Consider the following 25,561-nt stretch of genomic DNA (forward strand, 5'->3'; position numbering starts at 1 on the left):
ATGTTAGCCCAGGCAAATAACGTTCTAAATAGTCTCCAGGTGACAAGCAAAATCCACTGAAATAAAAATAACTAGTTGCCAATTTGTGGTTTCTGTTCTAGTATGAGTCTTTTGACAATCTGTTCACAAGTGTTCTCATCACAGCAAGGTGAGAGGCTCTAGCATTGTTAACTTGGGAAGCAGACATCAGAAATATGACTATCTCAAGGACACAGAGGAAAGAAAATGTTCCTCTTGGAAATGTATGGAAGAAATAAAATAAATAAGCTTAGTATGGAATTATGCACAAAACTGTCAGCAGTGTTTACTGCTACAATTGCCCAGTTCTCCCCATTCTGTGGCTAATTTTAATTTGCATACAAGTGTCAGATTTTAACTATTTAAGCCTATTATAAAGGCCAGATGTTTATGGCAAATTTTTTTTCCCCTTGAAGGCACGACATTACTTTCAAAAACATCAGGCTTTGGGGAAACTGAGTTATTATAATAACAAATTCTTTGCTTAAAATGCCTGGTTTGTTACCTGTCAAGAACCAGGATGATCACATTTGCCCACAGTGATAACTTTAGGGTATATTAACTTAAGTCCTGTAATTGCTGCATTAACTCTTCTTAGAATCTGGCTGTGCCTTTGTCAGTCTCTGAGACTGGCGAGCTCAGGAGCTGAAGCTCAGAGCAGGGGAGAGGGAAAGGGAGGAATTTTAGCTATGAAAATGTTGGGCAAACTATGTAGCTAAATAGATTTGGACTAGGAATCAGTGTAAATAGGTAAAAGAGGCCAGAAAAAAAATCATACTGGCCTGCACAATCAAAGGGTTTATTGCAGCATCTATACAAGCAGGAGCAAAATTAAGGATTCTGGTGACTTATGGCCAAACCTTTCCAGTGCTGCCTTTAGTCCTGCATTTATGTTGGATGTGCATATAGAAATATCATGCCTGAATTTCCTTGCTTACACTAACAAGAGAAGAGAAGAGAGAGAAGAGAAGAGAAGAGAAGAGAAGAGAAGAGAAGAGAAGAGAAGAGAAGAGAAGAGAAGAGAAGAGAAGAGAAGAGAAGAGAAGAGAAGAGAAGAGAAGAGAAGAAGAGAAGAGAAGAGAAGAAGAGAAGAGAAGAGAAGAGAAGAGAAGAGAAGAGAAGAGAAGAGAAGAGAAGAGAAGAGAAGAGGAAGAGGAAGAGGAAGAGGAAGAGGAAGAGAAGAGAAGAGAAGAGAAGAGAAGAGAAGAGAAGAGAAGAGAAGAGAAGAGAAGAGAAGAGAAGAGAAGAGAAGAGAAGAGAAGAGAAGAGAGAGAAGAGAAGAGAAGAGAAGAGAAGAGAAGAGAAGAGAAGAGAAGAGAAGAGAAGAGAAGAGAAGAGAAGAGAAGAGAAGAGGTAAAATAAAATATAGTAAAGGTTATACAGAGAAAGAGAGTACAAAATTCATTGAGGTTATGTGCTATGTTACATGTTAAAACAAGAATGTCATTTACATGTCTTACATGAAATGTCTTACTGCTTCCCTTTAAGGATGTTGCTCTTTCTTTACACAGAAAGACACAGCTATTTTCCCACACAATCCAATCACCTCTATTAGCTGTGGAAAATACAGGTAACCAGTTGCATCCCACAATTCTCTCTAACATCTATGACCAATGAGAGTTGAAAAAGCTTTTTCTAAGAAATTTCAATCAGCTTTTCAATCTTTCACATGGCACTTTGATTCTAGGCAGAAAATACAAATTGAATTCAGCCTGAATGGAAATATAAAAGCATTGGTGCAAAGACAAGAGAATGCAGGCTGAAATTATTCTGTCACTACTTTATTTTTGAATTAAGGATTCTCCAATAAATTATTCTTCTAAACTCAAAAATGGCAAATGAATCGTTGTCAGGTTTTTTGGGGTTTTTTTTGAATCAAGAAAATTTCCCAAGTCTTTGTCCAAAGGCTCCATGTTTTTCAATACACTGGACTGGGAATGCCTGCTGTGGCTCTAAATCCCAATTACATCCAGAATTTTTACTTGGACTCAGAGAAAGAAAAGTATTTCTGCAAACACTGTATAAATGTTTTGCATCATCAGGGTAGTTTTGATGTTTCTCTATGGTACAAATTTCAGGGCTGATATTATTGCCTAGAACCACTGGGAATGAGTCCAATTGTCATAATACCCAGACCAATGTCTGCTGGAGTCAAAGCAAGTCCCATTGCTGATTTCAGCAGGGAGTGAATCTAGTCACTGCAATCTATTTATTTAGGCATAGAGTTTCACAGGAGCCACAGCAATCAAAAATATAATTGTATTCCATTCCAAGTACCCTACTTTTTTTTGTAGATTCGTTTGAAAATCTCTTGTGCAATGAATTAATATAATTAAACTTAAAATAAATACAATTATTTTACTTTACTATAAATTCATTGTTAAGTAGATACGTTTTTATTTTTATTTTTTTAGGTTACACAGAGATGTCTCATACTAAACGTGGCTCTTGGTGTAACCCAACTGCATGCATGTCAGGTACTGTTGTTTATGGATTCTGTGCTACTCCTGACAAAATCAATGCAAACTGGACTGGGTTCTCAATGAATACAGAGGTCTGAAAGCCTACCAGCATTTATGGAAAAGATGAAAAAGAATCAACAAGACAGAATCAGATTATACAAACCTTAATTTTGATGCATCAGTTCTTCAGCAAAATAAAACAGTTTCTCAGGTCCCTGCCTGAACAGTTGTTTCAGTTTAGTCTTTTCTGAAGCTGAAGCAGCCTTATAAACATAATCCAATTCAAACTAACACGGTTCAACTCCATAATTTGAAAGGAGCAAGCAATTTCGGTCATTTGTTCAGGCTGAAGGCATTTAATGATGGAGATTTCCAGGGTAAAAGGTTTCAGCATTCAGTCAGCTGAGTGCTACAGTTTTCTTACAGGACTCCACCAGAAGAAATTCTAAAGAAACTGATTAAATTTGGATCAGAAAGGAACAGTGCCATTCTTCAAAAGAGTGTTTTAACTTGTCCCATCCTCAGTACACTGCAACCTTAATGCTACAGCCTTACAGCAAAAGCCTCTGCTCTGACAGCCTCCCCCTCCACGATAACCTTTTCATACTGGTCCGTGTCACACCCCAGGGACAGAAAAGCCATTCCAAGTGGTACACAGAAATTAGTTGTCCCTTCCAAGCTAGAAAAAGTGATAAAAATGGTCTTCTGCATGGAAGGGGCTATGTGACAACACTGGGTCTCCTTGGGTTGGTTGTCGTGGCAGCCTCAGCTCCTGCCGCAATGCGGCACCGCCCGCGGGACTGCGGGTGCTGCAGGTCCAGGGCTGGCCACTGGGAACAAAGAGGGACGAGCCACCAGCCCCACGTGTGACAGGTACATGCACACACAGCAAATGACACGGCATTGGTGGCAGTTTAGCCTGAGCATCAGTGAAAAGGTTTTACTAATGCCATGTATGAGGCGAGCGATGGGAATGCACGGGGCTGACAGAACCTCTGAGCTGCATTTTCCCCCAACAGCAGAACTACCAGGTCCTGCAGGTAAAATAATGCTCCTTATTCCTCTGGCCAGATCAGCTATTCTGATTTCAGTGTCTCAGCTGCCCCTCAGCTCCCAAGGCCGTGGCATTTCCACTGGGAGAGAGCAGCAGGAAGAGATCTTCCATAGCTCCAGCAAGAGGACAACGGGCATGGTGCGGCACTGAACTGCAAAGGCAATTCTTGGCTTTCTTTGGACAGTAGAGGAAGGAAAAGAACCAAATCTTTCAAAGAGAGAACGCTTCACCTTGACTGCCAGAATTGCCTCCCCAAAATGCAAGACACTCAGAAGATATTTGTGGAATAATTTTATATTCTAATAGTATGTGATGCCTCTACCTGCAAATCACACGTGCTGGAAAGTAAGGCTAATATACAGGCTAATTTAAATCCACATGAATGAAATAGGGAATGTACACACACCCCGTGAATTTAGACTTGCATGTACGAACAGTTGTTAAGGAAAAGTTACATTTACAGAGGAAAGAAATGCTTTGAAAGAACAAAGACTACACGTAGTTTCTAGACAAGGGCAATTAGATGTTTCTTGGTGAAGCTGGAAAGGGATCTGCTTTCCATCAGGATTTTATTTTAATAAGACATTAGACAGCGCTTGTGTGCATCACACAAGAAAAAGGTCAACATGTTTAAAAATGCCTATCTTTCCAGTTTTTACATTTCTCCCAAACACCACTTGCCCATGAAGAAGCAGCACTACCTGCTCATATTCATGCATGCCTATGCAATACAGCTAAGAACCCATAACAATTGGAATAGCAAATACTCACAGTGTTTCACTTGCCTTCAGTCCAGAGTGAAAAAACGCAAAATAAAACACACACAGAAAAAAATTCGACGCGCTCACGATCTGTTCAGGAACATTCTACATTGGCTAAATAAAAGGAGTCAGACATTGTCCATACATGGCTGTATCTCTGCAATATCTGCATGCACACAAAATAAAATATACCTGCCATGGTGGACGGTCTGTCGTAACCGTTTCAGCCTAAGTGCGAGTGAAGCGCCTCACCTGGTTTAACGCCCTACCCGTGGACGGGCAGACGGGGGTGTCTCGCAGACGGAATGGACCCAACCCTTTTAAGACACGGCTGAAATTGCCCAAGGAGCCAGTAGGAAGCGTGGGGGTGCCTGCGGTGGGGGCTACCCCCTCCCCAGAGCCCGCCCAGCCCGCGGCCGCCTCTTGCACCAACGGGGGCTCCTCGGCGGCCTTCGGGCGCCGCCGCAGAGATGCTGCATTGCGGCAATTTATCGACCGCGGGAGCCAAGGCTGAGGCTGAGAGCCACGAGCAAGATCTGCTCTGCCACACTCCCTTCTCCCAACAAAGCCCCTGGGGTGTCAGCCACAACCCAAGATTCTGATGGCGAACAGAGGCCTTGCTGCTACGTGCTCCTACACCCCCTCAGCACAGCCATCGGCTTCTCTTCTACTTTACCCTCAAAGAAATCCCACTCTGAGCAACAGTCTGGCACTTGCAGACCACTGATGTCTCACCCCACCCAGCACTGTGAAGACAAGGGGATGTGTGCAATTTTTAGGAATTAATGGCATGACTGTCCCTTGTTTCCTTCAATGGTTTTATGTAGCCATTGATGCTTTTCCAACTGATTGAGCTATTTTCTCATACCTCTAAAACACTGAAGGGCAACATGGTACATCACAGCAAAGATTTCTGGATGACCTTAGAGCACCTTAAAATTTGTTTCTAAGGATCTGCAGATGTCCCAAGCGTGGTCATCCATCACTCATACAGCCAAAACCAATGCATTCGGATTATTCACCTCGAAACAGAAACGTAAGGAATGTCATTCCACTTCAAAAATATTGAACCAGTTCATGTGAAATTGTTTCATTTATGATAACTTAATTAAGATAGAAATTGTGATTATTTGTCTTCAAATTACTTTGACATTCTTTTATACGTCCACCCTTAAAGCAGCTCTTAATTTTTTTTTTCTTAAACCCAGAACTGGGTATGTTACATAAATAAAGTCTAATTTATACTATTCATATGCCTTTCTTTTTCAAGTTTTAAAAATTATTTTTCCTGATTTAACCACAACACGCGTGCTTTTGTCATCACATATACTTGCACACATATATACCTACATTATATGCATAACCTTGTGAACAGCAGGAAAAACAGACACATTTTGATCTTTAGATGAGAAGTTTCCACCAATGCTTTGTTTTTCAGGTGCAGCTGTAGTTATCTACCTCCCTTCCAAGCTAACTATCTACACATTACTGATTTGATTTCTAATTTACTATAGGCACAATATTATTGTCCCAGCCTAAAACATTGGATTATGCCAGTAATAAGTAATGCATAGTACCCTGATCTCTGCAGGTACAGTTTAAATATTTGACACCTTGCTTGAATTGGGAGCTCAGCAATGCTGGTATACGGAGCTCCCATCGTAATCTTACTCTCTCTTTCCAGAAAAACAGATTTCTGAGTCCTCCCTTATATAAAGACTGGCTGTGGCTCAGAGCCTTTGTCCATGTTGTTGTACTTAGCACAGTAGAGGGACAAAAGCAACCTCTGAGAAAGACAAAAATGTTTAGGTCATAAACAGTGCCTTTGATTGCACACAGAAAAAAAGAAGGGAGCCATTAAGTGATTTGAAACATTTTTTGAAATTTCATTTTTTCCCGTTGTGGTGACTGACCCCGGAGCAAGAGGGGATTCCCGAACAGTGTCACAGAAGGGCTGAGGACATCCTGGGATATCTGACATGGATATCATGTGCTACAGAGACATGTAGCCTGCTCCCCCAGACAAAGAGGCTGTTGATGCTGACAGAATTACATCCAGCTACTGTAGTCTCAGTCATCCTGCTGCTTTGGGGAGTCCTATAAACAACGAACTGCAAGGGACGGCATAAAATGACTGTTCATCTGCCTTGAACTCGTTAAGTTCCCTCAGAACTGTGTCATCACCTCAACTTTGCCAGCAAGGAGTTTTATTGCCATCCTAGTCTTCAGCTCAGCTCTTGGTTAAGGTGTTGAGCCACATCTGCATTAAATACACAGTTGAGTGTCCTCTGGATTAAGTCGTTCACATTCATTCGACTTTCAACAGTCAAAATGCTTGTTCTACATCTTTTATATTACTGATGAAGAAACTATATTAGTCAAAGGGGAGGGAGGGCAGGTCACAAGATGAGCAGAGCATGCAAATGAAACAATTAATATCATGGCAGAGAAGGTTTGCCAGAAATCTCTGTGTCTCCTGGAGTTTTGACTTTGGAATCTCTTGGAGCAGTGACTGCAGCACCAATGAAGGGCTTAAACCACACAACCCATTAAGGCTGGGCTTCTTCAAAAAGCATATTGGTCAGTGATTCATGAAACTAATAATTCTAACCTGGCACTGCTCTTATCTTGATAAGTTCTGCAGCCGGTACAGCTCCAGGCTATTCTCAAAGGGAAAAAAACCCTCCAACCTAATGGGGCAGGGAAGGAGAATGAGCACAGCATTCAACTACTACATATGCTCCAGGAAGGGAAAAAATCCATCTTTTCTAAATATGTAACACAATTAGGGACCCGCACCGAGGATCGAGAGGAATGTTCATCAATTTGCGAGGACATGCCCGGAATGCGGCAGGATTAGCGAACCCATTGATCAAGGAATTTATGCAAATATATTCTCCCCATAAAAGAGAGAGCTACATTACATCTCTAACAGGCACCAGTGATTTTCAGAGACCCTCTTTTACCCACTCTTATTTTATCTGGGCTGGTCTTTGATAGAAAGCCTGTCACCACGGTGCCATCTGGACAGTGTTCCCTTCACCATGCTGTACTTCCAACCTCCCATTTGTAATCTGCTGCAAACAGAGGTTATCTCAGACTTCATTTCCACATCTCGAGCAGCCACACCACATCTCCCACGGACATGCATCAGCAAATAAAAACATTTCTTATCAAGCAACCCTGTAAGCACCCCATCTCCCCTCCATCAATTCTTTACGCTGATTATGCATCTCATTTCCCCGGGGTCCAGTGGGGGGGCAGTACCCTTCTAAAAGTTCACCAGAAAAAGGCATTTCTGCAGTTCAGCTTATCCCTGATTTATATAACTGAAATTGTAATAACAGCAGCCAGGTTCTTCAGGAGCATTTCTCCTTCCCTTACAGACCTACAGCGACACAGGAAGAACAGGAAAGGTATAAACTCCAGGACAGTCTAATAAATAACAGAGTAAGGAAAAGTCAAAATTTCCATTTGCCCACTGACACCTCTGTATTCTGAGTGCACCATTTCTCAGTTGCCAAACCAACTGCTGTTCTTCCTCTGGCATAATCTGTCTGTGAGACAAGCTCAACACAGAAAGCTGAGGATACTCTTAGATGCCAAATTTCTTGGTTATCAACTAATTTTACCTGCCAGATAGATACTTCAATTACTCATACACTGCCAGCGGTTACTCCTTTCAGTTTTCTTTTTACTACACATATTATTTACATGTTGACTGATGAAGTCAAATAAAGATTTTAAATTACTTTATTAATTTACATAAATTTGAGCTAACACACAACCTTGGGTAAGAGAAAAAAAACCCAGCAAACAAAAAACCAAAAACCAAAAACAAAAAACCAAACCCACAAGAAAACTGAACCAAACCCCTCATCACTTTAATTTCACTGTATGAATACATATGCCAGTTATGCAGATCATTTTAGATAGAATTCTCATTTTCATTATTGTATTTAGCCATTTTGGTATCAGTTATAGGAACACAATTTACAGAGTTCAAATTTGATCCTGATTGCCTCAACCGACCATAATTTCCAGCAAAATAGAGGAGGAAATCACATTTGTGTGGCATTTTCAGGCTTTCATTAAGCAATGACATCTCATATATTTAGAATTATGTCATGACTTTCATTCCCTGTCTCTCCAGGTTGGGAAAGCAAATAAAAATCTTCTATCTAGTTAAGACATGCCCAGAATAGCAGTTTGCAAATAAGTAAAAGTGACTACATAACTGAGTGTTCAGCATACAGAGGCAACCCTAGGAACAATTTTGTGCCTGTAGCACAAAATATTAATTTCTGTTTAAAAAACTTCTTAAAAGTTTGCTATGACAAAAGGTAGTGAGCATTATAGGCACACTTCATCCATGACACCTCCATCAGAAAGTGCATGGACTAAATATTTTATAAAACGTAATCTTTTATAACAGCAACGCATTGGATCGAAAGGAGGAAAGCAGGAATAACCCTATTCCAGTGGTAAGATGCTTGCAATGACTGGATGTGTCAGACAGTGCAAAGAACTGGGGGCTGCAGACCAGACTGGTCTGACAGATCGTGCTGTGTCCCGCTGAACACGGCTCGGGGCTGGAGCAGAGCTCGGAAACGCCAGCGCAGCCCTGGGAGTTCCGGGCTTCTGTGGGTTTGTCATGGAGCAGGAATAGGAGTGAGGCAGAAATATTTGGAGATATAAGCTTCTACATACAAACACTGACACAACAACTTTAATTTCTAAGACTCCTACCATTGTCGTTTCAAGATTTCGCAGATGGAAGGGTGGCGTGTTTTCCTTTATTATGTTTTGCAATCGGAGAAAAAAAATAATTCTTTTTAAAGACAAAATATTTAGGGCTCATTTGGAATTGAAGTTACAAATATTTGGATGTCTCTGCTTGTACTTTTCCAGCATTATTTCTGAAGGAATTGCCACGATTTTTCACGCTGAAGTGTCCGAAGTGGAACGGTGGAACCCTGCGTGTGTAGTTCGTTGCTATGGACTCGATGCTCATTCACTTTAAAAAGTGAGATGAGCTCAGGAAGGAGGATTTTCAGACACAGTGCTATTACATGAAAGACCTACAATTAACATGACTAACAACAAACAACCCCCCAAATCATTCTGTGCTAGCTCTGTACAGCAAGAACTCATTTGCCATCTTTAATAGAATACTACCCGCAGACCTCCCAGGATTAGCTCTTGGTAGGATAAAATCTTGTGCAACAAACAGAATGTGTTCAACCTCCAGTCCCTCTGGCTATCATTATAAAGCAGGAGCAAAAACAGCTTTTACAACATAAAGAAAATACTCCACCTAAGTTGTCAACAGTGACTCGTAATTCTTTCTGTGCTGTCCACATGCTATAACTGCCATGTCACCACACAGTTTTCAAGCTACCCCAGAGAGACAAAACAATGATAAATAAATTAAAGGGGTTTTTGCTAAATTGAGTTCTGTTTCTTACTGAGAAAAATTGTTCAGCTCTTCCAGTCTAATGACAATAGCGTGTTCAGTCACTCGATATTACTACTTTATCCAGTTTGAGCTTGTTGAACCACCTTGAAATTAATTCCTTTTATTCATGTATCCTAAGGGACTGGAGGTGAAATTCTGAGCTCTCAAAGAGTTTTATCTCCTATCCTTTATAATATTGCACATTTGGAAATAAAGCTTTGGACTAATTTCTAATCTACAATGATATGAACGATATGGTCACACACCATAAGGAATACTGACCAAGTTCATTTTGAAGACTACTTTGGGGTGGTTTGGTTTTTTTGTTGTTTTGTTGTTTTTTTTTCTTAATAATCCTTTTGGAGTTTTTTTAATAACTTTTAATCATGCTTACGGCTACACTAATACATATTTCTCAATAATACTCTTATTGCCAGATATTTGCCATGGGACATAAGTAAAAACTAAGCAGAGCAGAAAACCTTCTCCTACTAAAAAAAGCTTTAGTTAGTGAAGGTTTCACACCAGTTTTCTTCAACTCTTCTACACATTTCTATTCCAACAGGTCATAAGATAGTTAATAGCTTTTGCCAGTCATTTATGAATATATGCACCTTTTACATTTTATTTTTGTTTTAGTTGTCACACACACCTTTCTATGTCTTGGAATGCAAGACCAAAACCACTGAAATATACTTTATCATCTAATAAAAAGGGGGAAAGGAAGTATGTCAAGACGAAAAATCCCTATTTTATCAACAAATAGAAAACAAAACCTTCATGTGAATAAAATCTGACACAAAACTGAACAAAACCAGTCCCAGTGCAGGAAAGGATGTTTAAGTAAGTGTGTCAGTTCTCCATGTCATTTCTCAGGCATCATTCTCACCCTGTTGCAGGGACAAAGACAATCCACAGAAGGCACCAAAGCACTCCATATTCAACATTTTCGCATCTTTTAACCCAAAACTCAGAGTCAGCAGTAGCACTTGGCACCTGCATTAGGTGAGACCATAGGATCAGGGACACCTTCCATGGCATTCCAAACATGGAGGCTCATGAACACAGAGGTGACAAAAAGCCTGTGTTTGCACTGGGAGCTGCATTGCCTTGGTCTGATCCAAGCTGCAGCTGACGTTCACAACTCACTGCACCACGTCAGCTACTGCAATTAGGCACAAATTTCAGTGTCATTTTCATCTCTACCTCTGTGCTATTTGTTGGTACAGCAACACATTCATAAAACAAAAACAAGAAAACAAAAATAGTAAGAGAAAACAATCTGGGAATAAACAGAAACAACACGGACCATGGCGGGCTCTTCACTTTGAAGGATAACTGCACAACTTCCTTCCCTTCCTACGGCTACTGAACCACAGAGCTCCTCGCACTCATGATTTTTGAGGAACTCAACCTGAGTGAGAAGTGTGATCCAGAAACCAAAGTGTTTCTAAAGAAAGCATTCTTAGTTTTATTTTTTGAGTAATGCAAAGCATTTCCGTTGCTGCCCCGAGTTCTCTACAGAATTTAGAATTCTGTAGACGGGCGGCGCGCGCAGAGAAAAGATGCAGGAATGGAAATATTCAGTATCAGAAAGACCACAAGATTTCGATAAGATAAAGGGGAAATACATTATTTGGTACCCTTGCGAACTGTTCAAACAAATAATTAATTTTTTTGCCAGAATCACTAAATGTTTTCTCCATATTGCATTATAGGTTAAACTATATCTGCGCAAAATGCACGGCGGATCTGAAATGATGAAATTCGGTTTCACTTGTTAAGGTTCTTTGATGGTTCAGATCATTTTATATTTTAGCACTTATGACTATTTTACAACTGAAGATATGATATTCTCTGGGGCATTTAGCAAATTTATTTTGATAGAGAGATCAAATGCTCAGACTTTGAAGAACAACATGGAAAAAAATCGTATTACATTGGAAGCATAAAACTCACATTTTGTGACTGCAAGAAAAATAAGTTTAGAAATAGATATTATCAATCTATTTTCTCATCTTTTAGAATTAAGATTGATTTTTCCTGTAGCAGTGTGTCTGTGTTGAAATTAAAAATGCATTGAAGAACTGATTATGATGTATTTTATATATCCTCCTCTTCTCCCACCCAAAAATAACTGGCACAGAATTAACCAATTAAAAGCAGAAGAGGTAAATAAACTAACTCAAAATTTCCTACATCTTGGGAAGAAGGGATGCATTCCCAGCAACTTCTGCAGAGCCTGCAGAACTCAGGATTTTACAGAAAAAGCCTCCATTTATTGTCCAGCCTATTTCAGTGAAAGTTATAGCACAGTCTGCTGTCAGGGGAGGACTGATTCACTCTCTGCAGATATGGAAAATCAGTCCATAACAAAAAAAAAGGGGGGAAAAAAAAGCCAATTTTTAAAGGAGTTAATTTTTTTTCTTTTCTTCCTTTCTTTCACCACACAGTAGACTTTTCAATCTGACAGACAAGTAAAACTTCATAGTGGTAATGCATTACTTTTCCTGAAAAGTGCTATTAATATAGAATGTGAACAATACTCTTGAAAGCACAAGTTCCCACATAAGAAAGTCGTCAGAAACCTACTGCTAACTCAATATGAGCAACACATACTATCTGACCCACATCAGAGTCCCAGCCTGGGAGACAGAGGGGCCAAAGGCACCTCAGCTGGCCCTGACAGACACAGCCACCACTCCCAGGTCCCTCAGACTGCTGAGCTGTGCTGACACTGCTGGCAGAACTCCCTAAGCATCAGCACAAGGTGTGTAGAGCCCTTGGGCAAGAGTTCCCTGTGTTGTCACACGTGTATTCAGCCCCCTGTGGTGTGTGGCACAGGGCTGCCCATACAGCCCACTGCCCATCCCATACAGCCCACTGCCCATCCCGTACAGCCCACTGCCCATCCCGTACAGCCCACTGCCCATCCCGTACAGCCCACTGCCCTGCCCATACAGCCACTGCCATCCCAATCAGCCCACTGCCCTGCCATACAGCCCACTGCCATCTCAATATAGCCCCAATGTCCTGCCCGTACAGCCATGCCATCCCTACACTGCCCTGCCCGTACGCCCACTGCCCTGCCTGTACAGCCCACTGCCCATCTCATATAGCCCACTGCCCATCCCATACAGCCCACTGCCCATCCCATACAGCCCACTGCCCATCCCATACAGCCCACTGCCCATCCCATACAGCCCACTGCCCTGCCTGTACAGCCCACTGCCCTGCCTGTACAGCCTACTGCCCTGCCCGTACAGCCCACTGCCCATCCCATACACCCACTGCCCATCCCATACACCCACTGCCCTGCCTGCTCTCAGGAGCCCAAGGCAATGTCGTGACTCTGCTGAGCCTCCAGGTGCCAGGAGCGTGTGAGGCAGGTGCTTATTTTAACCACCTACCATTTGCTGTTTCATCCCATGTAATTTAAGGGCAAGCTCTGCAGCAGTCTGGGCAGGCCTTCCCTGCTGTACTTAAGTGTCTAGGGTGTCACTGCTGGTCCAGCACCAACTCCAGGTCACACGTCGAGGGTTTCAGTTTTGGAGGGGTCGTGTGTTACCCCCAGCCCCTTCCATTTCAGCTTAGAACTATGTGCTTTCACAAGTATTAACATTCAGCTTCGCAGGATTAACTTTGAGGTGACAGGAGAAGCTTTATATCAGTTCACACAGTGAAAACCTATTCCAGAAAAGGTCTTTAAGTGAACGAGTAACTATCAGTAATAAGCAAATTATCTGCTCAGATACAGAGTTCTGGCTAATACTGGATTTACATTACAACGACTGTAATCTAAATCTAATATGCTGCTTCTCTCTTAGAGTCAGCTTGCACTGTCAAAGCCTTTGCTTCTCTTTCCGTGGTATGTGCTGCAGCTTTAACAGCCGACGTGTAAAGTTTGTGGTACATGGAGAGCACAACGTGGTGTTATTTCAGCCCTCAGAGAAGGATCCTCCCCAAAAGCCAATGACTGCACTGAACAAGCCTGCCAAACGCCCGTCTCTCCTCCCTCTTACATACAGAACACCTTTCAAACAGCTTTTTGTCTAGGGCACTGGTCAGATATCTCATAATATTGTTCCTCGCGAACCTGTTACCCATGCGCTGCTCGGCATCAGGCAGCCCCGGGCAGGTCAGCGGCTGCAGAGCACACACACATCGGACGCACTTGGAATGCTGCTGAAGCCCATCTGTTCCACGCAGCAGCGAGCACGGCAATCTCTCTGCTCCTCAGGAGCGGCAGCGGAGAACTCGTCTATTGTGCTTTAATTAGCAATAACCCCAGCCCGGAGGGGAAGTGCGAGGTTTGGCTTTGCCACCTGCCCCAGGGGGCCGAGGCGGGAGCCCCCAGACTCCCCCAGCACTGCAGCACGGGCAGAGCCGCCCCCCCAGCGCCCCGGCACCGCGCACCGAGTCAACTCACAGGATCTCCAGGTCGCGCAGGGCTCGGAAGGCTCCATCTTCGATGCAGCTGATCTGGTTGTTGTCCAGTTGCCTGCAGGAAGGAAGGGAGAAGGAGGATGAAGGCTGGGAACGGGCAGAGCTGTTTCAGAGCGCCAGGTTGGGGCTTCCCCGTCACCGAGGTGTCCCTCCACCCCCTCGCAGCGCCTGCTCAGCTGCCACGCTGCTGCTGGGGCTCTGCTCGCGGCTGTCTGACAGCGCTGCACGATGCCGCACACTGAAGCCTGGCAGGTCTCAGTAAATATTAATTGCGCCTTTTTTTTTTTTTCCTCCTTCTTTTCTCTTTTTTTTTTTTTTTTTTTTTTTTTTTTTTTAAGGCAGAAGGGAGTAATTTCATTACATTAGGGCATCCAATCCATTATGAGCTTTTACCGTCATGTCACTGAAACAATTTCATTAAGCTAAAGGCCTGTAAATCATTGGAGGTCACTGTGCTGCCCTCTGTGACCTCCCAGAATGCCGTTTTTTCTTTTACTGGAAGTTGGAGTCCTCTGTCCTGACAGTACTAAATCTCCAGGCTTTATCTACCCAAGAGCTGTGAGAGTGCATAGGGAATATACCAATTCCAAATTAGACTCAACTAATCTAATTTTATAGTCTTTTTATTATTCTAAGCACCAAATGTCTGTGGTGGTTCGATGCCTCTCTGCATTGTTACTGGTCCCATCTGGTAGCCCGTTCTATTGAAAGATTTCTGACTAAATACAGATCCTGTCTAACTGCATCAGGGAGAGCATCCCAGTGACAAAAAGCATTATACACATGTACACTTAAACCACTATTTTGCTTCAAAATGTGTAATTTAATATTTGGATGGCAGAGTTCTCTCATTTGTCTCCCTGTATGCGCATGATTTAAATGTATTTTGCAATACATGTGGACACAGCAGTGCAGCTACATCTGTCTCTTTTGCTTAAAAAAATTACAGTTGGAATTTAAAATTCAGTGATTACATTTTCTGACATCTGATCCCTTAAATTTTACACTTAAAGAAATAAAATTACATATCTAGCCATGTCTAAGTAAAATATCTGCATTTCATGAAAAAATAGAGGCAAGCTCCTGACTTTATACGACATTGCCCTTTGCACAGCATAAACTTTAGATCTGGTGAAGCAGAGATCTATTGTACTGTGCATGTAAATATTATGAACAAAGATTCAAAGATTGCATTGCTGTGCCTGATTTCTATTAAATATATATATATATGGAAATATAGCAAATATATTACACCCATGTATAATATAGTTGTATAGTTTGACCAACTTCTTTCCATTTATTTGCTGCATCTAATTTTTGGTCTACATAGAGATTTGTCTTCTTACTACACAACAGAGCACAGACAGAGCAAATACAATCTTTATGAATTCCTTTAAAGACTGAGTTTGATCTACTAACACTGAACATCTTGAGTATGTATATATTTGACACCTATGGGAAACTCACCCTTTGTGCTGTAGTGTGGTGTCAATGAACAGCATGTTTTTTATGATTTAAAGCACAGGAAAACCCATAGACACTCTGAGGTCTACTAAAAAGCTTAGGAAGCACAAAGCCCAACTAGGGTTTCTCATAGCTCTTGTAACTTTGGAGAACTTTGTGAATTTGGCAAAACTCCAGCAATGTCTCCTATACCAACAGACAGCGGGACAAACAATCATCCCAAAGGGATTTCTCTGTAAGAGTTCATGCAGAGTATATATATGCATGTGTAAGTAAATGTGTATACATACATATTTATGTTCTCTCTGTTTCTCTGACCACCTAAGAAAGATGCTAAAACCTCTATATTTTTTAATGCCGTGAGGGCCTTCACCTGCTGCATGGCTTCTTCTGATATCCCTGTTTAATTGAGTGGGTTGTCAAAAATTTGTGGCTCAAATAGAAAGGATGGCACATTTTCAAGAGGAATAAACTCCAAATGAGTTCAATATATCACTGTTATATTTATATGTAATGACTTATGTTTATATTTAATGTTTATATTTATATTTAACTGTTTGACTAAGTATTTTACACTTAGCTTTACTAAGCATAAAGTTGGCACATGCTAGCATGATGAAGAGAGAGAGCTCAACTTGAGAATCACCTCTCCCTCTCCTACGGGAAGCACTGTATACTGTGTATTTTTATTTGAGTTATAATATTGATTTTTCTGTCAAATACACTAAAATAAGCAAATAAACCCAGTGTGCTAGTCACAAAGCCTTCTGATTAAAGGGCTTCCTATGTGGGTATTGGGTTTTTCTAAAAAAACACTACTCTCACAGATTGATTTTTGCTGAAGAAGCGTAATGATCATCTTAATCATATTTCCAGAGGTCCAGTCATGCTGGTGCTAACAACCAGGTTTAGTCTGTGTGATCGATGCTCAGGACACAGCAAGGGAAACCTCCAGATGCTCAGAAGACACACACTTAGCAGGATGGGCAGTAAATAGGGAAAATATTCATCAGTGAGGCACCCTGGTTCTGTGGCCCATGAACTAAGTCTGCAGAGTCTCTGGGAGAGATGCACACATTTAGTGTTCCTCTGTCCCAGAGCTCATGTCTCCTGATATCTATCACACCAACACTTGCACATCTGCCTTTAATGCAAAGCATGACAATTTCTTCTCAAAAAGAACAGAACTGTTAGTTGTCTTAAAATCAGGCCATGGCTTGTTTTAAGACCCTCCACCTCCCTATTTATTTCCTCATGTGTAAAGATGGAAATCCTATTTCTGTGCATCTGTACAACACCCTGGTGAGTGGTTCAGTCGAGACTAGAGATTTGAGAGTTTGAAATCTAAACACTTTCTTCTTTCCAAGGCAACGTGTTAAGTTTAAAGATTTGGGAAAACTTTAGGTGAAGTCTTACAGAAAGGCAAAGGCAGGTGTTCAGCACATACTTTTACACCCATGAAGACAAAATAAAGGCCCTGTGATGTGGGCCAGCAGCCAGATCACACACCCAGTGTGGGTAGGCTGTACGAGGGGCAGAACAAGCACACCTAACATTTGTTGAGAGGAACATCTTACCTGAATAAAACTAACCATATGCAGAGAAAGTAAAAATTTGACTTAAATTAAGAAAAAAAAAAAAAAGGGGAAAAAAGCCAATATTTCAGAACAGGTGGCACAGACATTTCCCTGAGGAACAGGTGACACCGTCCCCATTTCTCCATCGCTGCCTTCTGAACGGAGCACTCACACACACAGAGCACAAGGCAGCTACCTGAGACACAGGTCAGCTGCTCCAGGCTTACAGGGAAATTTAGAAAATGGTCTTGGCCAGCAGAAGCCTTGATTCAGATTTAAATGCCACCTCTAGTAGCTGTTCCAGAAAAACTTTTCCTGAAGATTACAAACAGGATGTTACGTACACAGAGGTGCAATGTATTGGTGACTGAGGGTCAGATGACAAAAACTCAGATTCAAGGCAATTTTAAAATGGACAAAATCACTTTTCATACCTCCATTTACTCCTGCCTTTTGAAGGAATAAAGCCTTTACTGCCTTTTGAAGGAATAGAGCCGTAAACTCAGATTTTATCTAATACTACTAAGTGATTCAACTGCCTCTGAAGGAAACAGTGTTCTCACGCTGAAAAAGTGAGCCACTGCTTTTAAAAGAGGCTGAAGGATGAATGAAACCACAATCACTGAGCTGTGTGAAACAGCCAGGCAGTGGCAAGTTACAAGAGATACAAGTGAAGGCATAAACAAATAAACACCACCAAGCTTTGAACTTCCAAGTTTTGCTAAGTGACACGGATAACTGACTTTAATTTGGGTGAAAGTGTTTGGGTTAAATGCCAAGTCTCTCACGGATCACACACAAAGAACTGGACTTGGTGACGTGTCCAGAACAGGTCCTTGCTCCAATGTCAGCGAGCTGAGATCCCAGCCTGGGAAACCCAGCAGCTCCCCGTGATTGAATTATCATCCCTGACCTCACCTAAGAGGCTCCAGGGATCCCAGATCTCCATGACAGGCAATTAGCAACCAGACAATGGGAACAGATAACAAAGAGCAATACCAGAAGACCTCAGAGAAGGGAGCAAAGCACTCAAGCAAGGAAAATATTGAATGGGCAAATGGGATTTAGGTGGAGTGTGACACAGACAAATGCTTATAAACGATGCAAGAATTTATGAAACCATTCAGAGGAAAAAGCATCTTTCACAGGGTAGAGCTGTAATACATAAAGCCACACATATTATGATCTGCCTCTAAGCAGGGTTCAATACCTACAATCAGTTTTTACTAAAAAGCAGGAGAATTATGTGACTAAATTTTATGCAACTGATTGATCACTGTCGAACTTAAAACTGATGTTTCTTTCAAAAACCAAAACAACTTGGATACAAATCACCTTTCTAAGAAATGAGGAATGTGTCCTAATGGATTTGTGTCATGGGAGAGCCTATGGTTTGGCCAAGACACCACTTTAAATGTCTAAAACATTTCCCTGACAGAGTATAACTCCAGCTTATTCATCCAGACTTGTGCATTATCCACCCAACACAAGAGTTACATTTATAATAATGTTCATAAGGAATAGGGTTTTACAGTGTTGATATTCTTTTGCCATTTGAAATAATCCTTTAAATACTGAGCCCTGAAGGTTTTGCTCACAACAATAAGGAATATTTAATTTTCAAATGCATTTGAGAGACAAGAATCCCCAGCAACAAAGCTGATATAATTGTTATCATGTTACTAGCTTTAAGATTTTTTTTTTTAAGACATGAATTCTTTAATATTTTAGAATAGTTTTAAGTCATGCAGGGTGAAATTTTCCAAAACTGAAATAATCTCATCTTTTATTAACATTAAAAATCAGTTAGTGTTTAAAACCCTACATTTATATTAGTAGCAAGGTTTCCTCACAGTACACCAACTAACCTGTGCCTATATTAGAGCTTTCAGTATTTTTTCTCCAATTAGCCACACTCACATTCATGAAGAACAGGCCCTTCAAGCATCAACATTTCACAATAATGAACTATATAAGCAGTGTTTTGTACTTTATTCAGTGAGGGACTTTTTTTTTCTATTTTGAAACACTATCAAGGCCACTACAGAGCTCAAGTGCTAATCTGTTGTTTAATTATACTGTGACAGTAGTTAAATTACTATAACCTCTTTCTATATTTTGCCCCAAATCTAGTTAAATATTGAAATAAAAGCCTGCATTAACAAGTAACATAATAAATAGTGTTCAGGTTTCTTTGCTTCTCACATTTCACATGTTTAGCATAAAAAAGCAGTGGTTTAACAGCTTTAAGAAGGTTCTGCAGTTACAGATACAAAATTACTGTTATAGATGATATCTACCCTTGTAGATCTGAATTTAGGCAAGAGCCATTATCTCATTAATAAAAGACTTACATTTTTAACCAGAAATATCCATATTAAAGGTATTGTATCTCTGAAGTATTTAAAGGAATTGTCAACAGCCATCTCACAGGAAGGCAAATTCACTGTAATTTATTATAGAATCATTGTTAGAAAAAGAATTAATTTTGTTAATTAGATCTCCAAAATAACCTCTGCTTGGACAACATTTTTCCCAAACCTTTTCCATTTCATTTCTAATACAGACTGCTGGGTCTCTGCCATCCCTTTCCTGTAAAGTTTACACTATCATACTTAAGCTCTTTAATAACCTGTAAGAATTAGATACACTCTATAACATTTAATGTCTTAACATAACTTTAAGAATATTAAAATCTCAAAGGATAGTGACACCAACACATCTGTGTAAAATTTCTCACATACCAATCTAAAGTCCTTATCCTCAAATTAATTGATAAGGAAGCCCCAATAAATGGGAAAAGATGGTTCTTTTAAGTAGTATTAAATTCAATTACACTAAAATAATATGAAGTTCTTTCAAAGTGGCTTTTAAGGCATTTTTTCACATTTAATTTTTACTCTATTGATGCTTCATTAAAACCATTCTATAAGAGCTTGCTTATATTAGAAAATTGAAAAAAATGATACAGCTGCTGTGATCAAGCAGCAATCTCTCCCTCTGAGATTTTTACATGTGTTCCAAAATTCCTTTTATTTTGTCTCCCAAAGATGTGGTTTTGCCAAAAGCCATGGTTGAAGCTTTTGTGCAGAAACAGCTCATCTGCCTGAAATAACTGGGCACAGTCACATTCTTCAGTTTTCACACCCGACCTCTGCTGCCAGGTTGTTAAATTCAAACAGGGAGGGACACCTGACTTGAAGGGGAAGAGTTGCTTATAAATAATTATTCTGCAGACTCTTCAAAAGTATTAAATATTTACTCTGAGTATTTGTATTACATAAGCTCACAAATCAAAGTGCTGCTGTCAAAAACGAGCCATCAGATCAGCTTAAAGCAAAACCTGAGTGGCAAATGAACATGGAGACTACTCCTGCCACTTCCCACAAGGACAAATACACATAAACCCAAGATTTCCTTTCAATATCAGGTGCTTTAGAAGAATTTTTTTTCTTTTTTTAACTCTCTCTGGTTGCTGATGTAACAAATAGTGCATACTAAGCACAGAAATGGCTGTCTCCATAGCAATTGGGGCAGGTTTTGTGGTTTCCTTAGTTACTCTTGACTGATAACCATCTGTTGTTCTCCTCTGCCATAGCCCCAAAGGGGAAAAGGGGAAGAAATGAGGAAGATAAAATGGGTGTTTGAGAACACCAAAGTTATTTAATGTGGTGGTTTTTACACTTTTAGAAGGTTTGCACTTCCTTAAACTCTTACTTATTGTTATTTTCAGTTCACAAGTATCAAATACCAAATGTAAAGAAAAGTTCTACCTCCAAAATGTTACTAATCAAGTTACCTTATTAATAGGAAATCATAACAGGGAATCAGACTAGGAATATTAATAGGGATTCACATCATTTGGGATGTTAGTATGAAACTGGATGTGAATCCAAGGCACTTATATAGAAAAAAATCAGATATTTAATCTACATCTAGTAGAAGTTTTTAATGTACAAAGAGGGGTGGAGAAGGTGCAGGTGGTTACAGCCACCCATCCCAGGTGGAATGGGATCCCTAAGGAAGTGGTACCTCCCACCCCTGACCTGCAGCCATGCCTGAGCTCTGTTTACACATTTGTGGCTGTTGTTTCTATCAAACCTCGAGCTCCTTCCTCCTCTCCAGGGAGGGGAAGGCAGACACAGGTGCAGTGAATCCACAGGGCCCAGGCTGCTGTGCCTTGAGGACACCAGAGAACCTCACCCCACTGCCCACAGCACGGGACTACACGTGCTCTGTGAGCAAGGCCAGTGTTCACCCAGGCTCAAGGACCATCATGGCATCACTTATGTGGAACTAACAGCACATAAACCCTGCTCATTCTTGAAGGCAAAACAAATAAGCCCCCACAGGTGAGCTGTTCCAGGTGATCAGTGCGGGGGCATCAACCAGGATTTGGGTTTTCTTCTTGAAAATGCGTATGGTCCCTGCCATAACAAATTCATTACACAACCAAAACCTAAAAGAGGGAAGGCACAGAATGCTTCATCCCTCCCTGTTAAAAAGTGTATCAGCTGCCAGTTGTCAGAGAACAGACAAGGTTTGTTTGGAGCTACCAGTATTTCTAAGATGGGCTCGCAGGGGTGCAAGAAACTGGAGCGATGCAAGGCAGGGTTAGTGCCCTTCTGGTTCTGCACACAGCACAGGAGAGGAGATGTTCTGCACGTGGATGACATTCCTGCTGCTCTGAGGACACCACTGCAGGGCTTCCCTGGGAATGCCCGTGTGCCCAGCTCTGCCCAGGGCTGTGCAGAGCTCGCCAGGAGCCCCCAGGTTGGTTATTTAACAGGGTCGCTTAGCAAAAGGTGTATTAACTGTGGTGGTTTACTGTTTACACATTCTTACTGTTAATAATTTTTAAAAAATCAGGTTTGAGAGGAAAATTACAGCTCTCCTGCTTTTGAGAGGCTTTGACTTGATGAGCAAACCTGAGAATGACCTGAGGGGCAGAGACTGTGGTGGAGAATGAAGGGAACCCCTGGCAGGACAAGGAAGGAGAACGTGCCAGAACCTGGACTCCAGCAATGCCTGTTTTACACGGTTAAGGGACATGACAGAGCAAAAAGAAATCTGGACATTTGATCTCCAGACATCTGTCCCCTCTGAAATCCCATAGTACATTAGATTAATTCTATCACCCACAGTCATACAGTGACTTGAGATATGTATTTTCTAGCCCTTAAGAGACAAATTAGGAGGAAGTAATACCAAACCAGCAAATGGCAGAGTGTCAGCCTTGCTGCATGGCTGGTAAATTTGGGCAAACCAGTAGGTTTTTGTATTTTGGTGACTTTTTTTTTGTTAACTGTGAAATTAATATTAAAATTTTGTGGATGAATATAAGCTTGCACTTATAAATGGTAGTTTCTTAGTATAACACACCAATAAATTTTCAACTGGATCCTGGTTTATCAAATTGTTTAAAAAAAAAAATTAAAAAATGAGCAGCTAAAGCTAGAGAAGGGAGTGCACTTCTGAATATCTCAGTGCCCCATTTTAGGGATTTTATTTTTTTTTTTAGTAGGGTTCTATTCAGCTCCTCAACATTTAAGAGATGCTAAAATAACAACTATATCCCACAGCCACCAGAGCATAGTTAATGAACACTACATATTTCAAGATGCTACATTCGTTTTAGATAACTCTGGTAGGGGTTTCCAGTACTGATCATGCTTAACACAGGTTCAGAAGTTTTTCTAAGGGGTTTCAAAGCAGGCCATTCCATCTTTAACACAGCTGTGGGCTCTGATTTTAGGAGAGCAAGTGCCACTCCAGATGATTAAAGGTGAGGGGTGTAAGAGCTGTGCTTCCAGGGTTTTTTTTGTTTGTTTTCCCCCTTTTCTCCAATACTGATCAGGCAACAGTAGCTTGCTTTTGAGACATGGAATTTATCTCACTCTAGTGGTTTCTGCTGTAAAATTGGCCACTGAAAAATAATAATAATAAAAAAATAAAAATAGTGGTTTAATTACTTTAAGACAAGGAGTCATTTGGCTTAGTTATAGCTTTGTGTCATTAATTGGGGACCTGTCTGAGTATTATCAGAGGTTTTGTTTTTAACATACAAATGCTCCTAAACAACATGCAGCTCCAAATTCTGACTCCTCATCCTGTTTGGATGCTTTGCAGGTACATGATTTCTCAGGCCAGCTGAGAAAGAGCAGCAGACTCAAGTACATCATATAACCACATATAACATCATATAACCACACTCTTGTGCTGTTTCCCTCTTACTGACAGAAAACAAGGCTGGCAACAGATACTTAAAACATTTGAAATTTGTTTTCCAGTCGTTGCTGCAACGCACATGCAGTGCCCTGACCCTCTGATTTTAAGTCTTTCTATCTGTCATTTCTTAGCATCACATCTCATTTTGCAAGCCAGATGTGTGGCTGACTTGTAATCAATCCTAGAGAATCATATGGGTGAGTTTGGATGAGTTGGGGCTAAGGGTGGGAGAGAAACATTCGAATTCAGCCTAAACCTTCTGAGCTCTTTAGGCATTTACATCAAACTTCATTCTCACTGCTCAAGGCAATGAATTCAAATTCCCCATCCAAAGTCCCACTGGAATTACTTCTTAGAGTCTGACTCTATACCTCATTGCCACAAATTTGCTTGTTCTCCTACATGATTTCAAACAAATAAGTTAACATAATGTGTGCTTTGGATTTCTGCCTTATCCGCTTCTGCTACAAAAACCTCACTGAAAGGGTGAGTTCTTGTTGTACACTTCATATATTTATTTATATTTGTACTAAGTTCATAAAAATACTACTTTGCACTTCTGTGGGCACTTACTGTGCTTATATATTTAACTTAGGTAGTTACATATACATACACTCATATATAAGTAAGGAAATAACACTCCCATTAGATTAAGACTACTGGAAAAAGGTTCAAATGAGTAAAATCTGCTATTTTGCTACTGTTACTCCTTTCTGTGTGCATTCAGAGCCTCGTGCAAGTGTCCTGGGCAGGGCAGCCTACAGCTGACTCCTCATTATCACCACGATCAGAGCCCACCCACAGACATTAAGTGTTTGTGGGGCAGTTACATGTGAACCTGAAGATCTATCCTTCCTCCCTCAGTAGTTGTCCATATCCAAATGAATCATCCTGTGGCATATTTCTAAAGAAGATGTCCCACTAGTTATGCCTCTGTGACTTGTGTTGCCCTCTTCCCAAATCTACACCAGGTCTAGAACACTTCCAAAACTCACCTGTGCTGTCAATGAAACACTTGCACATAACAAATGAAAGCCCAAAGCACTTAAGAACCAACCAGAACAAGAAGGGTTTGGAAAGAGTAACTAGTTTCTAGACAGAAAAAGAAAAGAACCTTTAAGAAAAGTCAATCAAAAGAAAACCCAGAAATAAATCAACTGCCTGATAGATTAAATGGGAACTAAAAATAATGTTCTTAGTTATATGGGCACCTAGTAATTGCATCCATTTTTAAATACTTTGCTATTGAATTAACAGCAAACTGGATTGCAGCTGACAAAAAAAAAAAAAAGCCATTTTGCTTTAAGTGTTTTCCAGCCAGCCAAACTCACGTCAACTGTGAAACGTTTGTCACCCAGGGTAAGGACAGCAAATCCATCCTGCAGATTTATGTTTACAAGCATTTGGGAACAAATGTTCCCACTTGAACGCCCATATGAACCATAAGCACCCAATATGTTTGGATCGCTACGTTCAGTTTTTGTTAGCAGATCTTCAACTTTCTGAACAATGTTTCACCAAATCAACGTGGCACTACCACATATCCTTCAAGAACAGGACACGGAGCATATGTCACAACTCTTGTGCATATTCACCAGGGAGTTTCTTACCCCCTACATGAAAGCAGAGGTCTATTTTTTTAATTCGTAAAAGCAAATGGCATCCATCTATTTTTGCCATTTATGTGATGGCTGTTGCATTTGAGTCCCTCAACCTTTAATATATTTATTCCTCCACCCCACAGATGCTCAGCTGTCAGCAGTGTCATGAGGAACTGAATGTATCCCTTCCAGATCCACTAACCTACATAATTTCCAATTTAAAATATGCTCCTCTGGCCTTGGGACATGTAAATACCAATCTAAACACAGAAGAGAGAGAGTTTATACCAAAAGTGCTGAACACCACTCACTGCAATAGTTACTGATGATGTTGCTATTATCACAAAGCACATTTATAAAGATATAGGTAAAACACATATAACAGCACTAGTGTTTTATTGACCTGCAGTGCCTGAAAGTAAAAACATCATCAGAACCCTACTGATATCTGATATCCTCACAAAACCTTAATTCTTGGGGAGAACTGAAAAT

The 25,561-nt window shown here is 40.7% G+C and overlaps 1 protein-coding gene across 1 annotated transcript in view; it reads right to left on the reverse strand.

Moving 5' to 3' along the window:
* The window catches only part of SLIT3 (slit guidance ligand 3), a 475,112-nt gene that overhangs the window by 197,296 nt on the left and 252,255 nt on the right, over positions 1-25,561 (reverse strand). The window contains exon 6 of the mRNA XM_008928306.3: positions 14,183-14,254. Coding sequence (XP_008926554.3) covers positions 14,183-14,254 — 72 coding nt within the window. The remainder of the gene's footprint in view (positions 1-14,182; positions 14,255-25,561) is intronic.

This window comes from Manacus vitellinus, unplaced genomic scaffold, assembly GCF_001715985.3.
Source record: "Manacus vitellinus isolate BGI_N305 unplaced genomic scaffold, ASM171598v3 scaffold_25_pilon, whole genome shotgun sequence".
Classification (NCBI taxonomy): domain Eukaryota; kingdom Metazoa; phylum Chordata; class Aves; order Passeriformes; family Pipridae; genus Manacus; species Manacus vitellinus.